This window comes from Monopterus albus, unplaced genomic scaffold (genome assembly GCF_001952655.1).
Source record: "Monopterus albus unplaced genomic scaffold, M_albus_1.0 scaffold75.1, whole genome shotgun sequence".
NCBI lineage: Eukaryota > Metazoa > Chordata > Actinopteri > Synbranchiformes > Synbranchidae > Monopterus > Monopterus albus.
In genome coordinates this window covers 407600-426927 of record NW_018127955.1, presented here as the reverse complement: position 1 = coordinate 426927, position 19328 = coordinate 407600, and the positions used below count along the sequence as shown (strand labels likewise).

Here is a 19328-nt window from a genome sequence, read left to right as displayed (position 1 = left end):
TGATGTGACTACACACAGTAAGTTCTGGTACACTCATTAAACACTTTCTTCTTGTTCATACATGACTTATTAATGCAGAAAAGGGAGACTTAAAATAAATGTTAACTTAAGCCTTATCGTACTCATTAATGACAAAACATTACTGTAACATCTTGCACTGTAATTAATTACCCAGTCATGAATATGTAATGTTAAAAAGAATTATTTGTTTTAATGGATGCTGTGATTTTGAATATAATGCCACTATGGTTGATTAAAAAGAGTGCTGGATGAACGAGATGATAGCCAGTAGCCCAACTGCACACAAATTAACAAAATGAGGAAGTTTCAGTACATCACTGATGTGTGGCTCTTTCCTAAACCTTTTACATTTGTAGGAGCAAGTTTTTGGAAATAAAACAGACAATGCCTATTTAGTGCTCAGATTTTCTGTTATACCTCATGACTCATTGCCCCATTGCCTGTCATTATATTATGCATCTGATGATTACATAAGCATAACCCTCTTACATTGGCTGAATAATCAGGTCTTTTTTTCTGCTTTGAGGGTTATTTATTGGTCAGCATGAAGCTAGAGTAGATACAAAACACTAAAATCCTCATTATGCAACATTACTGCATGTGCAGATTTGTGGTGGGAGCTTAGGATGTTTTCTTCAAGTGTCTGGGTGAATTCACAAGAACTCAGTAGCATCAGATGTAGCAGTTATTTCTTTTTTTTCCAGACAAACATCTGAGGGATGAATGAACACAACTGACACCTTTTAATGTTTTGGCTTTGAGGCTGTGCTTGTAGAATCCATTTCTATGGTGCTCAGTGCAGAACATGATACAACTGTTTTTTCTAAGCCTCCAGTCAGCAGTTTAATACAACATAAATTTTGCGAGTGAATTTATGCTTTGTGTTTCCTTCTCAGATATGTGGCACTCTGAAAGCACCAGCTTTCTGCATTTCCTGCGTTTTTGGCTAGTGTACTTAGCTGTGTGTTTGTGTGTAGTAACATTACATATAGTGTATACTAATTTTTCTGTGAGCAAAGCTTTCAGGTCTCAGAAGGCTACATTCATGTTATGTGAGTATGCATATGTGTGTTGGGGTGGGGAGGGTGGGTAGCACTGTTAACGTTTCTCATTGGCTGGAATATTTTCTCTGGCAACTAGAAAGCGTAACTCTGCCTGCAGAGGCACTGCAGTGTGTGATGCAGCTTGAGAGAACGAATGAGAAAGAAAGAGAGGGAGTCTGTGTGTGTAGAGAGAGAGATGGGGGCGGGCGAGCAAAAGAAGCTGCATGCATAAGGAGGAAGCCAGAAGCACAGAGGCAGAGAGGGAGTATGTGTGTGCGCATGTATGTGTGAAAACACTGCGCATGTGTGACTGTGAGGCGCACTGACTGAGGCAGACAGAGGAGGAGAAAGAGGACTGATGAACTGAGTCAAGAGGAGAGGCGAGAGAAGAGCAGAAGGAAAGGAGAAGAAAAAAGACACGACCAGGAAGACAGAGAAGGGGTTGAAACACAGCACAGACACTCAGGTCACTGCACAGAATAAGCTGAATACTGCGAGAGAAACAGAGGGATGATGAAAGCCATACCAGAGGGAGACGTTCAGCCACAACTCATCTGAGAAAGACTAGGTGTGAGGTACCAGAGAGGAGAGGAGAAGAGGAACTGGGGATGTGGCGCTCGATGAAAGCAGCCTGAGACATGACGCCTCCACCTTGCAAAAGCTTCCTCCATCTTACATCTCCTCCATCCTTTCTTCCCTTCACTGCTGCTTGGTATTCTTCCTGCTAGAAACAGTGGGCAGTAGAGAGTGTCCTCCTTCTGCTGAGACGTTCCCCCCAAACAAAGAGACTGAACGGCTTGGTTTATCTTCACAAAGCAGCATCAACACCATCAAAGGCAAAAACTGGAAGAGAAAAGAGAAAGACGAGAAGGCACTGGAACAAATGCGCAGGCAGACAGGTGAGGATGAAAAAAGGCGTTTTGTGGTGATACCAAAATTTTCCTGTGCACTCATTTCTGCATCTGTGTGATCTGTATGTTCCAGATCTGTGAGGTGTGGCTCCTCTGTGTGGGTTTCATATTCTTTGTAGTTCACTTTGTGTGAGAATATAATAGAGGTGGGCTTTGCCTTGTGCTTTGCTATGTTGAGGTGGCATTTACATGGTGGTTGCATCATGGCCGTCCATTTTAGAGACGCACACGCACACATGGATGCATACAGGGAAACAAATATGCCCACACACACCTGCACATCTATATGTCAGCACAGACCAACAAGGGTTAGAATCTATGAATAAATCACAATGATGTCTGAGTTCAGGTACAAATATCATCCTGTGGGTGTCATGTCTTCAGTGGTTATGACATTTGACAGACCTCTGCACAGACAGGCAGTGGGGGAGGGAGGCTGCGGGTTATATGGACGAGTTTGGAATGGCCTGTTCTGTAGTTGTCAGCAGTACTAAGGCATCTCTGTATTGGCCATCCATTGGTGCTGCAGTGTGAATGCTGGGAACAAGCTGCAATTGCATAACTGCTGCTCCCGAACGCACCACTCCCACATGCAAAGCAACACACTAAAGCTGCTCCATTTCATACAGGCTGAATATTTTGGCCACCTCACCTCTGTATCACTGAGTCCGTGTTGTGCTCACTCATCAGCAATGTCGTCTGCCTTAACCCTTTGCTGAGACAGCCTCCTTAAAAAGGAAAATCAATCACCTTAATCAATCAAGCCACTGTTGTTTCTGAAGAGCTGGGCATTTGCTGAACCTTTCCCATCATAAATCTTCTATGAGGTCTGTTTCAGGCAGAGCGATGCTGATTGTTGCTTTTATGTTTCTGCCTGTGTGCAGCTCTGCCATGTTGCTGTGGGAGCTACATAGACAAAAACAAAGAGCACTTGGCTGTAATGAACTGGAAGGCAAAATGGCTGATGTCTGCCGTGAATGACAGCAGGCTGAATTATTAAAAACAACACCTCCGCACATACTCACTGAGCTCTGTCCGCCTGTGCAAAAATACAAATGTTAGACTAAAATTATACAGTAGCTTACGAAAAAAATGCATGTAACAGTTGAGGGATTGACTGTTAATACAAGAATCAGCGCTTAAAGCCAAACATCATATCTGGAACTGAATCCTGGGAAAAAATATCTAGATATATTTTTTTATCTTTTAATTATATTAGCCAGACACCAACAGTTTTATATATAAAGGAGAGCCATTCTTTTATTAAGAAAATGAATGCAAAACTCAACTGATAAAGCCTCGACACTGAAAAATTAAATACTGGCATTGTACGTTTTATATGCAAATATAAAACACCAGCAATATAAAAAAAAAACAGCCCAAGATGCATCTGTGAGCTGCATTTATGCAGCACCACATGTCATAGACTTTTCATATTGTTAAATGTGCCACAGAAAATCAACCTCCTGGTTTTAAATTCTTTACAGTATTTCACCTTGTCCCTGCAAGTGCCATGATTTTCAGAGAGGTGCTGCAGCCAGTGCACATAAAGTTGTGGATTTGTTCTCATACTGTAGCAGGTTACATAATCAAAACACAACATAATATCCCTCACAGGCGAGAGTATCTTGGTGATGCTTTTTACCAGCCAAGGCATGAATGTGGATATGCACCTCAACATAGCTTGCATACCTGACATACTGCTGGTGTGTGGTGTCAGTGCACGGACTCTCTGTACTGTGCAGGCCAACAGACTGTTTGGATAGATGGATGGATGGACAGCAAGAGGGAGAGGCAGATGGATAGAGACTAACAGATTTTCACTGAGAGAAAGGCATTGGGGGAGACAGACTGATGCGCAGGCTCTCTATGACTCATTCAGAACATGGTGCCCTTCTCCTGCTCTCCTATCTGCACAGGTGGAATCAATTCATTGTGATCACAGGGACCTGGACAGAGATGTATGTGTGTGAGGCAAAGAAAGCTATGTGAGAGGATAAGAATGTTCTAGATCTGTGCAGTTTTTCTCTCGTCGGGTGTGTGTTTATGTCAGTTTCATTAGCTGTGAGTAAATCTAACACGAATGACAGTGAACACATTTAAAAACCTTCCTTTCAGTGGCTCACATCTGCTTGTTATCTGTTTGTTTATGAGTCCCCTGGAATGTAAAGGGTGGTGCCATGTACGTGATAGGGAGTCGTCCGAGGGTGAGAACGTTCTAGGATATGTGTGTGTGTGTATCTAATGGTATGAGGAATTTACTGCTGAGACAGAGTCCTCTCACATCTCTGTGGTCAGCTCTCCTCTTCCTCCTCATGCCTGCGATGATGAGGTCAAATGCCTGTTATGATTTCATTAGTATACTAATTCCTCTGCTGGGAGAGGATCCAGAGCTGTGTACACACACACACACACACACACAGTTTACTCCATGTTAATATGGTGGCTGGGACGGAGATGACTTCCTTACATTACCGGAGAAGGCTCCATCTATTAGGAAGAGGTTGCATCAAAGCTGATCCATCAGTAGGCAGCCTGCACCAGTTATCAGTCCTCTTCATAGCACTGTCACCAAATTAGAGGGTAATCTTAGCTGCTTCTTCTCCCCCAGGCTCACAGGCTCCTCATGCAGTCTGCTTACTTTATCAACTTGACCCCTGCCTCTATCAGACACAAATATTTTCACAAAACACCAAATAACTCAGAGAAGTGGAGCTGGTTACTAGAATTTCTTTAAGAGTCAAACAATGAGCCAAGTGATTCTAAAATATCACTATTTACAACTAAAAAAAATCTAAAACCGATGTATTGGCTGATAGTCATGAAATAAACAATGTTTGCACTGTGCAGTGGAAGTGATGCCAACACTGTTTCTGCTGTACATGACCTGAGACTTTGGCACGTCTCTATAGTGATTCTTGCTATCTATTGGCCCATATATACACCGATACTGATATATGTGTAATAAACTATCAGCAGATGTATCATCTTGACAGATTACATGAATTCAAACAATCATATTATGAGATCAATTCTAGACACAGAAACATCCACATAATATAGTATATTATAATATTCTAAAGGTTATCATCTAAAATGTTTGCTATTATTCGTATGTTTAGGTGCTACTGACAAAATGATACATATTTGATGCGGTTTTGATGATTACAAGCATGTTTGTCCACATAACATACCACAGAAATACCATTTTAGGTTTAATAATCAACAGGATTCATAATTCATGGAGGAATTTGTACTTAAAAACTTTCAAAATAAGTTACTAAAGTTCTGTTTTACATTTGTGAGGATTTTTTTTTTTCATTTAGCAGTGGACTCTAGTTCATTATATTGATTAGCACTTATTTATGTGATTTTGCATACATTTATAACCACGATTATGATGGAATATTGATTGTAACTCTGTCACTCAACATTTGTATCTTTATTTTTTTTTTTTTTTTTTTTTTTTTACAATTTCTCTTCCCGCTTGACCCTGTAAGGTGGTCATATATACATTCTTCACATTCATGAGCAGAAACATTTTCCATTAAACTGAAATCTGAATGCACCAAGCATCACACCCTGAATATATCACTATCAGGGTACTAGGGTGAAAATAAAAGTTTTTTCCCACTAATGTATGAATGTATACAGGGGGGTGAGAAAGAAACATAGCTATTCTGGGAGAAGCAGCAGAGGGACACATTTGGTGAGACAGTGATTCTGAATAAAGGCTCTGTTAGTATAGAGTGTACTAATATGCCACTGGGTTCACTGAGACAGGATAAAGCAAAGACACAAATGCTCGTTTAGTGTAGCTCACTGCATCTTGCGAAAGCAATGTGCTAAAGCACTTCCACCCGTTAGGTACAGTACATCTCTCTCATTTGGTGTGACTCTCCAGCAGAGGTTGGGGGCAGGAAACCACTGAGACATGCATAGATAAATAAACCATAAATAGACGTTAGGACCAGCACTGTGCACTCTCTCTCTCTTCCTCGTCATGTAGGTCACCTCCTCTGCTCAGTTTTTTTTCCTCTAATGACTCATCACCGTTGACAGCTGTGCACAGAATGAAGGATTTGTCATCCTCCTCCTCCTCCTGCTGTTTAGCAGCTATTATTTTTGTTAAGCTACAATTTTTCATCCTTAAACTTGTTCTTTTTCACAAACCCACACACAGAATGGCACAAACCTTTCATGCAGATTGTAACCTGTTCCTACGCTCGTTAGAGTCTAACTGACGCAACTCACAACATGTTGAATGCTGACAGGAAGAATGATGAGAGCAGAACTGTGTGTGTCACAATCACCTGCTCTGAAAAGACAATGTGTCAGGCTTTGGCTTTTGCTTCCTTAATTATATTTACTCTTTGTTTTCAGTTAATATTTAACCTAAAATCCTGGCTATGGCTACATCTTTATATATAACGTGCATGTGTGTGAACAAAGGATATCATTTATCATATTTCTACAGAAAATCAAACAAATCCTTACTATGTACATACATGAGGAGGGCAGAATATTACAAACACCTCCAAATAGAACTGGACAACACCATCATGACCTCAATGCTAAAACATATTTGATTTAACATCTTTATGACAGTGTTAAAATAATCTTATTAAAATAAACCTTATGGCAGTTGTATGCTCTAAGATGGCCTTAGAATGTACAGGTGTACCTAATAAAGTGGACACTTGTATCTAGTTTTTAAAGTACTAGTCCAAAAATTATTACTTGATTAAATAACTTTTAACAGTTTAATAGAAATTAATGAATTTTAGCAATTAACTGAATAAAAAACAGCCAAACATTTGTACCACATGTTCCTGCTTTTTCTTATCTCATGTCAAAAAGTGAATGCCTTTGGGTTATTTTAGTGTTCTAAGAACACTCCATTGGCTCTGGAAGCTGGAATTGGTCCTTATTTGCTGCTGTCATTTTATATACAGAACAATCATTTAATCTAAAATAATTTTTGGTGTTCTGAACTAGTCCACTCATCACAGACTAAAGAATTATGGTGGGTGTGCTGTGCTTGTAATTCTTAGGCCTAAATGTGCCACAACATAATCTTCTGACTCTATGTTTTGCAAAAGAAAGGTGTGCACTCTGTCATGCCTCAGAGTAGAACATGATAAAATGATAATTATCTCAGGCTTTAAAGAAACACGCTTGGGCGGAAGTGAGCATGCAAAAGGAAACGTGACCAAGTTGTTTTCCCCCAGTATCTGCTGTCAGAGAAAGACAAAGACAGAAAGAATTCAGAGAATATAATACACAAAATTAGCATTTATAATGGATATGTGAATTTCCTACTATATCTGTTAATACACTTTCATGTGCAGGTATAAAACAAAGCTGCATTTGCCAACATAGCTGTCTAAAAATAAAAATCATGCTCCAATAAAACTAAACTGACCAAACCCTCCACACTTGCATTTCATTTGCAGTTCATATTAAAAGTCATTAAAATTCAACAAATCCTCAAATCAGTGCAGAAATTCATGTATGTTATGTATCCCTCTTTCTGTTTTCACAGGTAGCTGGACCAAAGGAATCGCACCATGAGTCTGAGGCACTGACAAAGGGAGACAAGCACAGAGGCGTTGTTATCGCTTCTTCTGCTCAGCTGGGAGGGCTGTTTGAAAAAACTAAAAAAAACTCCCACCTCTGAGGAATTCAGGAGCCTTGGAGCTTGAAGGAATCATTCCACAAGTTTCTGGAGCATTGTACAACACCTCCCAAAAAAAGATCTCCTCCCTCCTTATCAACAAGCTACCAAGAGGGTCACACAGGGTCACCTGACCAAACTGGATCAAGAGCATAGTCAAAGACTTCTTTCTTTCTTTCTCACACACCTGAGCTAATGTGTAACACAGCCGCAGCTAAAAACAGGAAGTTAAGCTGGTGTTTAAACACATTCAGAGGCTAGTTTGAGAAGCCAAGAGACCACAGGATTTATTTTAAGACAATAGCCTACCTGTTGGACCTTTCTAAATTATTTGCACTCAGTCCCACTAGTTTGTGAATGCAGAAATCAACGAGTCTGTACTGTATGTATATATGTGAGCATCTGTACATATAGATTATTTATGAGATTATTTATTGGTGTTATCACTGACTACGAACATATCTTTGTGCTAAAGTACCAACTCACCCTGTGTGTGAATATACATTTCTGCAAATAGCCATCAGAGACAGCACAGGAACATCAGCATAACAACAAAAATACCTTTAAGTAGTCAACACTGGTCAGATACCTTAAGCTGGACTATTAAATCATCTGTACATATAAGCTGTGAGAGAGTAAGAGCTGCAGGTTGGGGTGCTCCGGCTGAGCTTTTCTATCTGTCTTGGCCTTAAAACTCAGGCTGACAGGAGTCACACCAGGAAAGACCTCTGAGGGAAACATGGAGGCAACCATCCGTCCTCATGTCCCCTCAAATGGCTGATTTCAGAGAAAGTGCCCAATCCTTTCACCCTTGCGCAAAACCAGGCAGGGGTGTTCAGTGCTGATTAGAACCACAGCCCCTCTCTCTACCACCTCAAAACAAAAAGACAAAAAACGTGCAAATGTCTTGCCTCCGGCGTCAGCCCGTGGCTATCCCCATGGACACTGTCAAGATCATCCAGTCAGAGAAGTTCCCCAGAGAGTGCCCTGTGCCCGTAACCCAGCCGCGCTATGCCCCACCCCCTAGAGTGGCATGGGACGGCGGAGGTGAAGGTGAAATCATCGTCAACCAGGCCTGTAGCGACTTGACCCTGGACATGACAGGGTCCCCCCGCCCGATGGTGTCGCCCCCAGCCCCTCTGACGCGCAGGGAGCAAAGCTTCCTGGCGCAGCGCAAAACCAGTGCCAACGAAATCTGCTACCACCAGTTTCACTATAAGATGGATGACGTCATAGTGAACCAGTACGTGCTCCGCGCCTCCTCCACCTCCTCCTCCTCTTCTTCCTCCTCCTCAGGGCCCGTCATGCCCTGCGAGCCCCTGAATTGCCCCACTTGCGGTCACACCTACAACTTTGCTGGCAAGCGTCCGCGCATCCTCTCCTGCCTGCACTCAGTGTGTGAGGAGTGCCTGCAGATCCTCTACGAGTCCTGTCCCAAGTACAAGTTCATCTCCTGCCCCACGTGCAGGCGTGAGACGGTGCTGTTCACTGACTATGGCCTGGCTGCTCTGGCCATCAACACCAGCATCCTGAGCCGTTTGCCCTCTGACCCCAACGGGCCCGTGCAGTGGGGCGGGGACGCCGACCGCAGCTGCTACCAGACTGTGCGTCAATACTGCCAGTCAGCCTGCACCTGCCAGATCGCCAATCCCTTGTCCTCCTGTGGCATCATGTAGACAACGGGGGACACTGCACCCACCCCAACCACTCTTGTCGTCTATAAGCTCTACCCTTTTTGCCAGTCCCTCATCTCAGACACATACAGTGAATAAATCCCTCCACAGATGTTATCTCTATATATTTAATAGCACAGATGGATGCTGTGTGGGACTAATATATGCTGGTGGTTCAGTAAATAGTAAATAAATGTATTTTATGTATGGACTGAAATCCTATTCACCCTCTCTTGTTTGGTTGGATGTGTTTGTTATTGACATCTCTTTACATGGGAATGCCAGGGAGGTCTGCGCCCCCAGCCTAGGTGAATAAAGATTAAACAAATGATACAAGTACCTCAGTGTGGCCTCCACAATACTGTTTTTTCTGTTCTTATTTATCACTGTGGAAAAAAAGCTTAATTGTTTGCTTTAGGCTGATTTTAATGGGATAGTGATTTGATTAAATGATGGGTTACAATATACTGAGATATTTCGTAATGGGGTCTCTACATAGTTTAAATGGGTTTATAAAAACTCCTTGAAATGTACCAAATATGAAGGCAATGCCTTAATCTATAGCCTATTCTTTGCAGGTCACAAATTGAAATTCAAAAACAGCGCTGATGGGTGTTTTTGGTACAAAATAGTGGATGCTTTTGATTGTATTTTGTTAAATTTGAAGATGTTTTTATCCATCACAGAAACCCTTACTTCTCACAGAATACCAATTAAAAATCCCTTAATATAGCCTGTTAATTTAGTCCATATATTAAACAGCTGGTTGAATGATCAGGGCATTCAAGATGTTTAACAATTTAAATATGTAAGTAATTGTTTAAGTCGCTTCTAAAGAAAAAAATTACTTGGTTCCAGTTTCTCAAATATGAGAATTTGCTTCTTCTGTTGGTCGGACAAAACAAATAATTTTGACTTTATCCTAGGCTTTGGAAACATGGGGTGAACAGTTTCCACTATTTTATAACATTTTGTATATTAAACAATTAGTGAATTTATCAAAAAACCCTCAACCCAACCATTAGTTGCAGCCATATTTGAGACATCTGCCTGTCAGGGCTAAAGATATATTTTCATATTTAAAGCCAACATATGCAAAATGTTATTAAAATGTTTGTGATGTGTAGCTTCATCTTAGTTTTCCTTCATATGTACACCCATACTAGTATTGGTTGAATATACTTTGCTGTGTATGAAGTATGCTTTTCATGTGTTGCAGAAGTCAAACTTTTAGTATTTTATTTGACATTTATAATGTTCTTCCCAAAAAAATATAGATACAAGTTAGAAGTTTGTCTTTCAACTCTGTACTGCTTTGAATTATGAATTATATTACAGAGAAACACACTAAATATTTAGTCCATTTCCTGTCACCATTTAATAAAAAATGTAACATTTATAAGTAGAAATAATTAAGGCAAGTAGGTTTGTATAATATATATGTATAGGGGACAATAAATAGACATGGAGGATTGCAACATTATACATGTTGAATAGGAAGTCAGTGCTCAGGCTTTAAAAGAAAAACTTAGCCCTCCTCAGAACTGAGATCTAAATATCCAAGCATCATGAGAGACACTGCAGTCATTTCACACATTGAACGTCTTCCTTCTCCACCTGAAGAACTGGCTCAGCTGTTGTCGGGCCGTGATTTTCTCAGAAGACTGCATCTGTTGGCTGTACAGATTAAAAAAATTATTAATCAGATAGTGCTGAAGCCAGACACTGTGGAAAACTGGATGAGCTGTGTAAATTTCATGAAAAGGGAACAAAATGTTCAAAAGGAACACATGCACAGACTGAAAATGAACTCCCAACAAATCATCGGTGTCCACTGTGCATTAGGTCTGGACCGCTGCATCAGTGAGGCTGGATGCTGTGGTGTTCCTCACGTTTCACACATTTCCTCAGAGCATCAATATCTTACTCCTTTGCAGGCTCCTGTCTTTTAAAAGACCTGATTTTTAACTTCCAGTTCTCATTTGTTTTATTCATGTCCTCCTTTTTAGGCTCCTAAAAAAAGAGAAAATGAACTTTAAAAAAATACCAGATTTCTTGTAAAGCTTAGTATAACACAATAACAAAGATATACTTTATGTATTCTTTAGCTTGTATTTTGATAGTTTCAATTATCTTAATATATAAATGATGTGTTGTATGTGAATGCATTATACCTCCTGTTCATGATCTTCCTCTGCCTTCTCCAGCAAGTCATCGGCAATCAGGTGCTGCCCTCTATAGTCTGCATTCAACTTTACTGCAACAACGCACACAATAATTTATGAACCAAATAGCAAACATATCACTGAGGTAAGCTGAAAATCAAAAGATATGGAAGATGTCTCACTTAGATGTTGTGTGGCAACAGTTGGGTCTGAACTTGATCTTTTACGAAAATATCTGTATGCGTTGTCTTTGCCGTGCTGGGGTTCACCACCGTTGTGCTCTGCATTTCCTGTACTTTCAAGGTTTTGACAGGAAGACGGGCCCTCATCAGCTGTACAGTCACTCTGACAGGTGTGAGGAGCCTGGAAGAGAGTCAAGGTATGAGAAGGACAGTGCTGTCATGGTTCACCAGAAAACCTGTCAACCCTGTTATGTTTATAAACCCAGTGCACTGTGAAAACTGTGACAGTTTCTTAATTCCTGTGCAACGACTTGTCGAGTTGTCTTCACCTGGCTCGGCTGCATAGCTCGATGTTCCCACCGGCCATGTTTCTTCATTTGTAATGCTCGGTCGAGCATCTGCTGTAGGGCAATATCTTCTAACATCTGGCACACCTGTTCCAAGTAGTTGAACCCAGGACTCAGTTCTTTCTTCTCCTCCCCATCAAGGTCCTGCACAAGGATATAAAGACCAACAAAATGTATGTAAGGATAGTCAACAAGTTTTCCCTTGCATTTTCATTTGTGAAATCCTGCAAAAAATACTGTGGTTTAAACAAATTAGAGATGATCTCTGTTGTCATTTTTACATCTCAACAACTATTACAGAGATTGCCAAGAAATTTGGACCACACATTCATGGTTCCCAGCGGATGATTGTTAATGACTCTGGTGAGCCCCTGATGTTAGACAGCATCATCAAAACACCACATGTCCTTTAGGAGAATGGTGTTCATCCCCCAGTATAGAGATTGTAGAATCAGTGCCAACACACAGTGAAGCTATTCTGGTGGCAGGCGGTGACCCAGTACCTTACAAAGACACTTTCTTTCTTTTCATTTGCCATTCATTTTTATAATGCACTGATTAATGGAAGTGCAATACTGTAATTGCAGGTAATTGGGTAAATACATCAACTTGACATTTATATAGCTTCTCATTGTTGCCTTTCATACAAGGAAACAAATTATGCACACACCCAGGAACTTAAAAACATTTCTCAAGTACTATGTTAAATACACATGGTTAAATTAATCCATTTGTTTCAACACCTCTTTGTGCTGCCAGCATGAACTGATTTTTACACAGACCCCACCCACACTTGGCTCACGCAGAGAGCAATGTCTCCAGTGTTTCTTTTAAATTGTTGGTAAAAATCTAATTCCAAATCAAGATGTTTTCTGGCATCAGATTAACCATATATCTGTTTTATTTATCAAAAGCCACACAGACTGCTGACCTTCCCCCCACATCTCAACCCGTTCCTCTTGTGCCTGTGGCTGTTGAAGTCACCTGGCCCGACTGGTTTATGATCCCTCATACAGACTCATGACAGGTCACAAGCATGAAAAGAGATCCTGTATGAGTAATGGCATGCCTGTCCTACTTTAAATTACAGAGCAACTTGATGAATGTGTGTTATAGCCCTTTGACTACAGAAAGAGTAGAAGCTTTGCTGAACTTCTGATGCTTTCTTTCAGGCTTTCTATATGTATTTACAAGTAAGATCCCACGTTGCTGTGACTAACTTGTATAAGGCTGAGAACAAATGTATTTTCAGTAACAGGAATAAGTCACAGTGTGTTTCTATCTAAATGTTTCTATCTCAATGCTTAGACATCTGAGCACAGTTTGGTTTGTGACATAAACAGTTTCTCACCTCTGATCTCTCCGTGTCACAGCTCATAGACTTTGCTTCTGGCATCTCCCTGATGGGCACCGATGGGCTGATTGTCTTCCTTAGTCCAAGACTCTGTGACCTTTGACCTCTTACTATATTCAGCGCACGCTGTTTGGGGAGAGAAGATGCTCGAGGTCGTCGCCTGAGCACCTCCTCCACTGTAGGGGGCCCTGGCTTGTCCTTTGGACATTTAGCATGAGTGTTCTGTAGTGTTTCCTCCTCGGCTCTGCTGGAACAAAGGAGCGGGGATGATGCGGAGGAAGAGGAGAGGTGAGGCAACTGTGCAGTTGAATCTGAAGTGAGTCCGCCACCTTCTCTTTCTGGTATAAATGTGTCTATTTTAGCATTATCTGCCGAGACAAAGCAGGATTTAGCAGGAAACGATGTGTCACAGCTGGAGGTCTCCACTCCAGAGTTCATCAGCTCTGAGCACAGGTTTGTCTCTGTGCCAGAGGAAGGTAGAGGAGACTCGCCAGCATTATTTCCAAACCATTCTGAGTCAAAGCAGTGGCTTCCTTCATTTACCCAAGCCTCCATAAGGTTTCCAAAGTTCCTGTAGAGATTCATCTCCAAAGGTTTCCCCTCACACCTTTAGTGCTGAACTGCAGCAAGAAAATGAACAAAACACCAGCTTAGAGAGCATGCGGTCTTCAGCTGAGGTGAGCTGGTGCTGCAGAATTCAAAACATCCTATGATGTTCTTTCACCACACCTCTTCTCATTACTTGTCCTGTCACTGAGCTGCATGTTAATACCCACTCCTTCCTGTCACTGAATACTGGGAAAAGAGTGACTCACTGACAATGCTATTTGAAATGTTTGAGTGGTCCTGACAACTATTTAAAAAATTAATAAATAAAAAAGAGAACATGTCATGACATGGTCACATAGATTAACCTGGTTTAATCTGTGTATTTACACAGTACTCAGAAGGAAATTAAATATAACAAACTTCAGTTATATAATTTAAAAACACAGCTGTTGTAAAGGAAATGAAACAAAGGGGTGCTGATAGATATTTAAGATGAAATGACAAGTTTGAGAACGGTTATTTAAATGTTTGACTTGGAAATTAAACTAACCTTTATGACCTACATCCATCAACATAACCCATGAGTGTGAGTATATGAGAGGTGTAATATAATATGTTAAAATTACCTCCATAAACGTACAGCACTATGGCATGTGTGTGAAAATAAAAACTGTAAGTAAAGGCTGAAACAACAAACATTTGTTTGTCATTCCAACAAGCCAAGATTTATCTGAGATTGTAAGAATGTGTAGAATGGCTGCTCCTATCTACATTCCCCAGGTCAACAGAGACAGTGCAAGTCATCTGATTAAATACACAGGCTCATTCACAGTCTTGGAAACATAAAAGAAAAGCAGTTCTTCTGGGCTAGAGCACCGTCTGCCCACATTTACATTTGTTGTAATGTTGTAACCCCTGCTCCATTTTATTTATTCCATTAAGTTATAAATAACAAGTGAAAAAAAATCCATGTACACATGCACATACGCAAACCAGGTGGCCAGGTGGCCTCGATACAAAAAAACCCAAGACTCCAGGGACCAGAGCCTCTGTATGAAGTGACAGTTAACATTTCTTGTGGGAAAATCATCCACTAACATATATGCAAAATGAGCAAACATAGATGCAACACAGCCACAAAACAATGAAAAATAAGCAAAAGGACAAGCAAAACAAGCCAAACATAGACAATAAACACAAAGAGACTCAAAGCAACTAAAAAGAGAAGCAAAGTAATTAAACAAAAATGAAAAACCACAAAAGTAACAAAATAACAAAGAGATGCAACATACCCACAATTAAATATGCAAAATGTTTAAAACGAGACGCAAAAGCAGCAACACACACACACACAAATGTTGATACTGGTGTGTGTGTGTGTGTGCCCAGGAGCCCAGGGTGTTAAGATCCGTCCATGTCTGTCCCGCAAGACTACAAACTGAAAACAGATCGTGTGATCCGTGAAGACTCTTCAGTGTATGTGAACATTACTGGGACGCCGTGGTCTCTATTTACCACAGGCCACAAAGTGTCATTGTTTTGACAAGAAAGTTGCGCATATGTTTTTATGCAGTGTAAATTCGACTGCCACAGGCTGTAAATCACCCAACTGTACTGTATTAATGAGCTTTGTACACAATAAAAGTAGACTATGTTTCTGTTTGCAGCAGAACTTTCGGTGCACATATCAGTGTACGGACACTACGCTCCTTCCGTGTGTTTGTCTTCGGTTTTCTGTAGCAACAAGCAAACACCACGGGAAGGCGACCTGCACGCTTCAACCTTCTGCGGTTTCGATATGGACAAATACGCCCCTAAATTTAGCACAGTTCTGTTGACACAGGATCCACATTATATTCCGGGGTAAGTGCACGACTCCAGAAGCGAGAATCGGTTAAAATGCTGAATACATTCATGTGTAATAAAAAAAAACAAACAGAGAAAAAACGTGTTTACGTAGGGTTTAATGACGCCAGGACTCCTTATTACTGTATTATATTGTTATAGGAGGAGATACAGTATAGGTATGTATACATTCTGACAGTCCTGCAAAAACACATTGTAATATTGTTCTTTATTCAAAGTTGTGTCAGATGGTGTTAAAGTTATTCCGTTTCTTAGAAGCCTCAGTGGTGTTTTTGTGGCACTGCATAATAAGGCGTTTCTGTAATATTGTCCAAGAAATTAAAGAAACTCAGTATAGTACAATAAATTACAATAGTAACAACAGTAAATGTTTGTCCATTGTTGTTCTGTCCATGCAAGTGTCTAATGTAATCAAATATAATAACAAAAATGAGCATTTCTACTTTAAATCCCTATGTTAACCCTGTTCAAACTATACATACTGTATATTTATATAAATTATATTCTCAAAAGCTACTGCTGAGCCACCATAGATACTTGATTTTATGTTTTTCAGGTATGCAGGGTATTGCCCACAGCTGAAGTTTAATATGGGGAAGTCCTACGGCCAGCTTACGGCCGAGCTGCTGTCCAGTCCCAGTGTGAGACATTCCAATCACCTGGTCCTCCACACAGGTTATGTTCCCCTCACAGAGTCGGGCACTGGTCTGACACTGAGAACCACCCCTGACAGTAACTTGAAGACAATGATACCAGGATACACAGGTAGGTATCACACACTAACACAGGAGGTTAGCAAAGTAACCGAACACCTCATGGAAAACTATTTGATGGTGCTACACTGTTTGGTTTCAGTCAATTACCAGGTGTGAAATATCTAAATACCAGTTTGGAGCATCTGTCAGGTATAAATTAATTCTGGCAACAAGCCCTTAAAAATATGGGTTTTGACAGTAACATGAGACCAAATCATCTGTGTCTAACTGCTAAAGTAATAAGTATGGCTACAAGTTAGTGGGGGTTTTTCAAATCAAGATTACAGAAATGTGAAGGGCTCTGAACAACATGGCTTTTTGAAATCATTGTCTTGGTTTCTCTATATAATAGTCAGGTCTAACTGAGAAGTGTTAAACCTTGTCTCAGAGATTTAGTTCCTTTGAAAACTATTCACACCGTGTTCTTGTGAATGATCCCAACTCACAGGGAAACACACTCATTCAGCTCTGTCATAGTTGGGTGGAGAAAATAACCCTGAATAAATAAACCTACTGTAGTTCTAGACATGTCCAGTGGTCACACACTTGAGATGCAGGTGAAACAACCATTTAATTTTGCTTGTTGCTGTTTTAGGCTTTATTCCAAGAAGTCAGAACGTCTTAGCTTGCAGCTACTCCGAAACATGTCGGAGAGCACTGACTGAGTTTTATGAGGAAAGACATGGGAAGCTCCAACAGCAATCAGTGAGCCTGCCAACTGTTGTCAACTACACCAACCAACAGTTTGAAGTAACACCCCCCTCTCTCACACAGACACACACACACACACCTACTGACATTGCACCTTTGCTTAGGTTCACCCTTGTTTAATTATCCACGGTGAAGCTCTAATGTCAGTCCACTGTCATCTAATCCGCCTCAGCCAGAACTGGACAGATCTTAGGCCTGTCAAACACAGATTCAACACTTCTGTCTCTCTGAGATTCAAACTAATTAGCTTAGATTACTAAGAGGAAGTAGCATAACTAATTGTATGGCACAATCTTCCATTCACCTACAATAAATTGCTGATGTTAGAGTAGTCTTGTTTGAAATTTGTGGGTTTAGTAGTAATTTTATATTGTCATATACTGTAGAATCTTTGTTTAATTTATAACTTTGCGCTTTAGCTTTGTCACATGATCTTTTTAGCAGAGATCATAAAAATTATATGATCTCCGAGTCATGCGTGTTTTACTGGTTTTCTTTTATTTTTTTTGGCCCAGAGATCAAAACCCACTCTGACAGCGATCTCCAACAAAGTGATCTCCAACAAGCCCTTGAAGCCCTTCACCCCCATTGGAAAGCCATATTTCATGGAAGATGATAACCCGCACAAGTACTTTATATCTGGTACAACACAGGCAACCTTTATAGTTGGTACCTACAGCATGCAATATGCAGTGGAGTTACCACATGCTGCAGTTGTTGCATGGTGTAACATTAGCATTCATTTGGAGTTGTGTTTCTGGCCAAAAGGAAACTACAAGTCTGATAGTTACTCTTTTTTGCTGTTTTTGGTCTCTGCCAAGTCTTGAGGGAAATATTCGATTTTTAGCCACGAAAAGCTCCACTATCTTCACTAGCGAGTGTCTGTCTTCTGTTTGGTGCTGAGGAGGCAGTGTTCATTGGGTTTAGGTTAAGTTTTTAGCTGAAATGTACAGCTACACTTTAAACAACACTGGAGAAAGCAGTGACAGTGAACCAAAACAGTAAAGCTGCTGGCTGTAAAACCAAAATAATGAGCTGCTAAAGAAATCAGTAGAGCTTAAGAGAACTGAAGAGTTGAGTGATAAATCTCTTGGTTTCATCATATGAGTGACCTCTGTTATGTACAAGCAGTCCAGCACTCCATTGCTAATATAAAAACACTGATTATAGCTGCTTTAAAGCTGTGTTATTCAACTTTTGGCCACAAGGGGAGAGATGAGCTCGCCAAGTGACGGTCTACTCTAGTTTTTAATAAAAGCGTAGTATTCATACATCTATTGGACAGAGAGCAACATTGGAGCCATGTTTCTAGCAACCTGACAAATGTAAAGAGAAGAACATTTACATCTCTAGCTGCTGGATAATTGTCCTTACTCAAAATAAAAGCATCACAGAGCCAACTGTATGGGATGTAAACAAAAACAATCAGCTGAAAGAGGCTGAAAAGCTGTAGAGGGCTGTGAGTTGGGTAATATTCTGTGGGCACCATTTAAAGCAACCCCTCTCATATTACATCTATAGTCATTTCAGTTAATATATAGTTTGTACTGTATAAACATGTCAAAGAATTGCTGCCGAAGACACTGTGTGATGTCTTTTTGCAGGATTTACCGGGCATGTGCCAAAATCGCGTTTCTTAATTGGCAAAGGTTACCCCATCACCACCAACCAGGCACTGATCCAGTTTCGGAAGCAGCAGCAGCAGCAGAGTGCCCCCGTGTCTCATGACAACACAAGAAAGGACAGTACAACACTTCTCATGCCCATTATCTATCCATCGGACAAAGGTGTGGTGCCATCATTCACAGGACATATCCCAGGTCTGTGTCAGAGCTGCAACACTTTTCACACCACAAAGCCTTGAGATCAGATAAATTATAAAAGCTAATTAATTGAAACTGATCACTCTGCCAGAGGTAAACATCAATTATACTCTACACCATTCCACAGGATTCAAGTTCATGCATGGACATACCTTCGGTCAACTTTCCCAGAATGCACTGGAAAAAAGTGGCATCAGGAGGACCTTTCAGGAAACGTCATAAAAACCATCATACACCTTAATAAAATGATC

At 40.6% G+C, this 19328-nt stretch overlaps 2 protein-coding genes across 2 annotated transcripts; both read left to right on the top strand.

Moving 5' to 3' along the window:
* The first annotated feature begins 1212 nt into the window (after positions 1–1212).
* Positions 1213–9664, top strand: rnf208 (ring finger protein 208). Its single transcript, XM_020606073.1, has 2 exons — positions 1213–1963; positions 7521–9664. Exon 2 carries the CDS (start codon positions 8555–8557, stop codon positions 9326–9328), a length of 774 nt encoding a protein of 257 aa, XP_020461729.1. The 5' UTR covers positions 1213–1963; positions 7521–8554; the 3' UTR covers positions 9329–9664.
* A 5842-nt stretch (positions 9665–15506) lies between these two features.
* Positions 15507–19312, top strand: cimip2b (ciliary microtubule inner protein 2B). Its single transcript, XM_020606047.1, has 6 exons — positions 15507–15785; positions 16345–16553; positions 17139–17293; positions 17770–17896; positions 18859–19074; positions 19205–19312. Exons 1-6 carry the CDS (start codon positions 15574–15576, stop codon positions 19297–19299), a joined length of 1014 nt encoding a protein of 337 aa, XP_020461703.1. The 5' UTR covers positions 15507–15573; the 3' UTR covers positions 19300–19312.
* The last annotated feature ends 16 nt before the right edge of the window (positions 19313–19328 follow it).